This window comes from Panulirus ornatus, chromosome 16 (genome assembly GCF_036320965.1).
Source record: "Panulirus ornatus isolate Po-2019 chromosome 16, ASM3632096v1, whole genome shotgun sequence".
NCBI classification, from domain to species: domain Eukaryota; kingdom Metazoa; phylum Arthropoda; class Malacostraca; order Decapoda; family Palinuridae; genus Panulirus; species Panulirus ornatus.
Genome location: NC_092239.1, coordinates 21,921,880 through 21,927,879, shown reverse-complemented (window position 1 = coordinate 21,927,879; position 6,000 = coordinate 21,921,880). Strand labels below are relative to the sequence as shown.

Sequence of the window (6,000 nt, the reverse complement as noted above, 5' to 3'; positions counted from 1 at the left end):
TGAAGTGATAACGGTAGTGATGGAGTAAGGACGAGATGGAGTGAGCATTTTGAAGGACTGTTGAATGTGTTTTATGACTGAGTGTTGTGATCGGGGTGGTATACGAAGGGAGAGAGTCATGAAGAGTGTTTTCGTGAAAAGAGAAGAGCTGGTGAAAGCCTTGTGCAAGATGAAATGCTGCAAGGCGGCCAGAGTTGATGGTATTGCAGTTGAATTAATTAAGAAAGTGGATGAATGTGTTGTTGATTAGTTAGTAAGGATATTCAGTGCGCATATGGATCATCGTGAAGTGGCTGAGGATTGGCGGAATGGATGCACAGTGTCACTGTGTAAAGGCAAAGGGGATAAAGGTGAGTGTTCATATTACAGAGGCATAAGTCTGTTGAGTATACCTGGAAAATTGTCCAGGAGGGTATTGATTGAGAGGATGAAGGCATGCACAGAGCATCAGACTGGGGAGGAGCAGTGTGGTTTCAGAAATGGTAGAATGTATATGGATCAGGTGTTTACTGCAAAGAATGTGAGTAAAAAAGGTTAAACATATTGATTTGTTTGTGACATTTATGGATCTGGAGAAGGCCTTGATTGGGTTGATAGAGATTCTTTGTGGGAAGGTTTGAGAATATATAGTGTGGGAGGTAAGCTGGTAGAAGCAGTGAGAATTTTTTCTCAAGGGTGTAAGGCGTGTTCTCGAGTAAGAAGAGAGGAGAGTGGATGGTTCTCAGGTTTGCGGCAGTTGTGTGTGATGTTTCCATGGTTGTTTATGGTTTGTTTATGGATGGGATGGTTAGGAAGGTAAATGCAAGAGTTTTGGAGAGAGGGGCTAGTATGCAGTATGTTGGGGATGAGAGGGCTTGGGAAGTGAGTCAATTGTTGTTCGCTGATGGTACAGCACTGGTAGCTAGCTGATTCGAGTGAGAAACTGCAGAAGTTGGTGACTGAGTTTGGAAGGGTGTTTGAAAGGAAAAAGTTGAAACTAAATGTGAAAAAAGCAAGGTTCTTAGTTTTCACAGGGTTGAGGGAAAAGTTAGTCAGGGTGTAAGTTTGAAGGAGAAAAACTGGATGAAGTGAAGTGTTTTAGATATCTGGGAGTGGACTTGACAACAAGTGGAACCAAGGGGGCGGAAGTGAATCACTGGGTGTAACTGAAGAGTTCGGAGTCTTCGGTGCAAATGAATGTGGGGAAAAGGTTGTTCAGTTGTGTGCTGAAAAGCGACGGTGATTAAGATGATTTGACTTAAAAAGCTGCATACATGATTGTACGTAAGTAAGTGAGTTTGGGGTCAGTGAGCATCATTTAATTGTATGTTGAATGACAGACGCGAAAAGGAAGGGTTGTTGGATGAGAACATATTGAAGGCGGAGACAGATGGGATGTTTGATTATTTTTTACTGGAGGCGAATGTAAAATTTTGTAGTGATTTTAGGAGAAGAAGAAATGACATGCGTGAGAAAGAAGAGGTAAAAGTGAGTGACCAGAGAGAATGCCTGAAATTAGTATCTGGTGAGAGTGAATGAAACAACAGAATTGAAGCTGTAAGTGGAAGATATTTAGGGAAGCTGTGCTTGCGTATACAATTGAGGTAAGTTGCATTCAAAAGATGAGATGCAGACGTATGAAAAGGGGTAGTAAGTGATCGGATAACGAATTTAAAGAAAGAGAAAGGTCTACTGTCGGAAAATGCAAGAAAGAAAGCAAGTGATTAAGGGGAGCACAAGCGATAGCGTCAGGAGGTCAAGAGTTAGGCATGAGCTGAAAAAGACGGCAAATAAAAAATGGGGTTAGAAGATACCGATGGGTTTTAGAGAATGACAAAATGCATTGGAAGGAGGTAAACACTGTGAAAAGAAGAGAAAAAACAGGAGCAATAATGAAAGAAGACGGAGAAGTGGTAACCAATAAAAAGGTGAGAAAAGAGTTGGAGTAAGTATTTTAAAGGACAGCAGAATGTGTTAGATGTTAGGGTGGCGGATATGATTTGATTAGATGAGGTGGGAGGATGAGTGAGAAAGTCCTGGTGAATTGGATGATTAAAAGAATAGAGGATGACAGTGTTGTTAATTGATTACCCAGCCTATTTAGCATTTGTACGACATTAGGTGACGTGTCTAAGAAGTGAGAAAATGCAGATATAATGACTTTATATGTTCGAATCACAGAGAAACAAGTCTGCTAAGTATATTGAGTAAGTTGTATAGGAGAGTAGAACAATGCCTGAAAGGGTGGTAGTATGCACTGAGCATTTTATTATGTGGAAGCAATGAAGAGCTTAGCAGAAGTAGAGGATGTATGGACTAGAATTTAGGTGAAAAATATTTGAAGAAAGAGAATGAATTACATGCCATCTCTATAGATCTGGATAAAACTTAAGCTAAGATTCAGAGAGGAGCCTTGTGAAAGGTATTATGAGTACATGGGGTGAATGGAAAGTTACTGACACTGAATATTCAGGAGGACGAGAGGCGTGTATAAGATAAAATTCATTGGATGTCAGGGATGACATGCTGCCAGGGGGTTGAGGCGGTGCAGATGAGGCGGCCAAGGTTAACCATGGGTTAGTCTGCAGGACTTGTCTATGAAAGAAGGCTAAGGTTTCAGCATATTGTACATGACAGCTAGATAGTGGATGACTGCAAATTTGCCCGTAATTTTCTGTTTCTGGCGTTACCTCGTTAAGGTTGCAGAAGCGATTGGGTACATAGAAAAGGATGTTCACAACACATAAATAAAAATCACAGCTAACCGAATGTTCATGTGAATATCCAGGCCCTCCAACAATACAATAAGGTTTGAAAAGCATAGGAACAATAATGACGATTTCCTCTGTTGGTGTTGGACTTCCTTTGTGTCATATATACATATGATCATGTACCAAATGTGGGAATACAGTACTAGGCGTGAGATGACTGTCTATCAAGACCATTGGATAAATAAAGGAGAAACCATGTCATATCTTTAAGTTTACTTATGATAATGTAGGTGACAGAGGGACATCAGGTGCAAAACCTTGATGGAACAAGGTGATATGGTTGTGAAATTTGTAGAATAAAAACATCGTTACTCAAGATCTTCAGTTTTTCAGCTTGCCTCTCCTTGTTATTGGACAGCCCTGGCACGTATTCCAGTGTGCCTTATGATGAAGATCTCTCCAATGAACGTCATTCCAGCGACGGCGAGAGTTGCGCAGATGAGTAAGAGGGGTCCTTGCATGTGTGTGAAGGTCAAGGCCGTAATTCTGCTTCCAGGATGTGTCTTGTCTCCCGAACTCTCTAGCAGCTGCTGCTGAGCTAGATACTTCTTCATCCTCTGTTGGCTCCTCCGACGGGTTTCACTTAAACTTTCCTCGCTCCATTTCTCGTATAGACCAGCCTGGAAGTGGACAGGAATGCCAGCGTTTCCAGAATATCTGTTCTCTACATCCGAACTGTAAAACGTGACTGTCTATACAGGATAACATTGTACAATGAGAGATGGGTATATGTTCCCTCAGGGAACAGACAGTAGGATAACAAGTGAAGGTGCATTATATGTGGTATGGAGAAAACTTACAAAAAGGGATACAAATAAAATGTTCCTTACAAACAAATATCTTTTGATATTGCTTCACTTTATATATATATATATATATATATATATATATATATATATATATATATATATATATATATATATATATATATATATTTTTTTTTTTTTTTTTTGCATTGTCGCTGTCTCCCGCGTTTGAGAGGTAGCGCAAGGAAACAGACGAAAGAAATGGCCCAACCCACCCCCATACACATGTATATACATACGTCCACACACGCAAACATACATACCTACACAGCTTTCCATGGTTTACCCCAGACGCTTCACATGCCCTGATTCAATCCACTGACAGCACGTCAACCCCGGCATACCACATCGATCTAATTCACTCTATTCCTTGCCCGCCTTTCACCCTCCTGCATGTTCAGGCCCCAATCACACAAAATCTTTTTCACTCCATCTTTCCACCTACAATTTGGTCTCCCTCTTCTCCTCGTTCCCTCCACCTCCGACACATATATCCTCTTGGTCAATCTTTCCTCACTCATTCTCTCCATGTGCCCAAACCATTTCAAAACACCCTCTTCTGCTCTCTCAACCACGCTCTTTTTATTTCCACACATCTCTCTTACCCTTACATTACTTACTCGATCAAACCACCTCACACCACACATTGTCCTCAAACATCTCATTTCCAGCACATCCATCCTCCTGCGCACAACTCTATCCATAGCCCACGCCTCGCAACCATACAACATTTTTGGAACCACTATTCCTTCAAACATACCCATTTTTGCTTTCCGAGATAATGTTCTCGACTTCTACACATTCTTCAAGGCTCCCAGGATTTTCGCCCCCTCCCCCACCCTATGATCCACTTCCGCTTCCATGGTTCCATCCGCTGCCAGATCCACTCCCAGATATCTAAAACACTTTACTTCCTCCAGTTTTTCTCCATTCAAACTTACCTCCCGATTGACTTGACCCTCAACCCTACTGTACCTAATTTACTCTTAACTTTCTTCTTTCACACACTTTACCAAACTCAGTCACCAGCTTCTGCAGTTTCTCACATGAATCAGCCACCAGCGCTGTATTATCAGCGAACAACAACTGACTCACTTCCCAAGCTCTCTCATCCCCAACAGACTTCATACTTGCCCATCTTTCCAAAACTCTTGCATTCACCTCCCTAACAACCCCATCCATAAACAAATTAAACAACCATGGAGACATCACACACCCCTACCGCAAACCTACATTCACTGAGAACCAATCACTTTCCTCTCTTCCTACACGTACACATGCCTTACATCCTCGATAAAAACTTTTCACTGCTTCTAACAACTTGCCTCCCACACCATATATTCTTAATACCTTCCACAGAGCATCTCTATCAACTCTATCATATGCCTTCTCCAGATCCATAAATGCTACATACAAATCCATTTGCTTTTCTAAGTATTTCTCACATACATTCTTCAAAGCAAACACCTGATCCACACATCCTCTACCACTTCTGAAACCACACTGCTCTTCCCCAATCTGATGCTCTGTACATGCCTTCACCCTCTCAATCAATACCCTCCCATATAATTTACCAGGAATACTCAACAAACTTATACCTCTGTAATCTGAGCACTCACTCTTATCCCCTTTGCCTTTGTACAATGGCACTATGCACGCATTCCGCCAATCCTCAGGCACCTCACCATGAGTCATACATACATTAAATAACCTTACCAACCAGTCAACAATACAGTCACCCCATTTTTTAATAAATTCCACTGCAATATCATCCAAACCTGCTGCCTTGCCGGCTTTCATCTTCCGCAAAGCTTTTACTACCTCTTCTCTGTTTACCAAATCATTTTCCCTAACCCTCTCACTTTGCACACCACCTCGACCAAAACACCCTATATCTGCCACCCTATCATCAAACACATTCAACAAACCTTCAAAATACTCATTCCATCTCCTCACATCACCACTACTTGTTATCACCTCCCCATTTGCGCCCTTCACTGAAGTTCCCATTTGCTCCCTTGTCTTACGCACTTTATTTACCTCCTTCCAGAACATCTTCTTATTCTCCCTAAAATCTAATGATACTCTCTCACCCCATCTCTCATTTGCCCTCTTTTTCACCTCTTGCACCTTTCTCTTGACCTCCTGTCTCTTTCTTTTATACATCTCCCACTCAATTGCATTTTTTTCCTGCAAAAATCGTCCAAATGCCTCTCTCTTCTCTTTCACTAATAATCTTACTTCTTCATCCCACCACTCGCTACCCTTTCTAATCAACCCACCTCCCACTCTTCTCATGCCACAAGCATCTTTTGCGCAATCCATCACTGATTCCCTAAATGCATCCCATTCCTCCCCCACTCCCCTTACTTCCATTGTTCTCACCTTTTTCCATTCTGTACTCAGTCTCTCCTGGTACTCCTTCACACAAGTCCCCTTCCTAA

General features: G+C 41.7%; 1 protein-coding gene across 1 annotated transcript in view; it reads right to left on the bottom strand.

Annotated features, from left to right (window-relative positions):
• Positions 1–2,988: 2,988 nt before the first annotated feature.
• The window catches only part of LOC139753910 (ionotropic receptor 93a-like), a 70,686-nt gene continuing 67,674 nt past the window's right edge, over positions 2,989–6,000 (bottom strand). Inside the window, exon 11 of the mRNA XM_071670868.1 lies at positions 2,989–3,370. Within this exon, the coding sequence (XP_071526969.1) occupies positions 3,098–3,370 (273 nt within the window). The 3' untranslated portion in view covers positions 2,989–3,097. The remainder of the gene's footprint in view (positions 3,371–6,000) is intronic.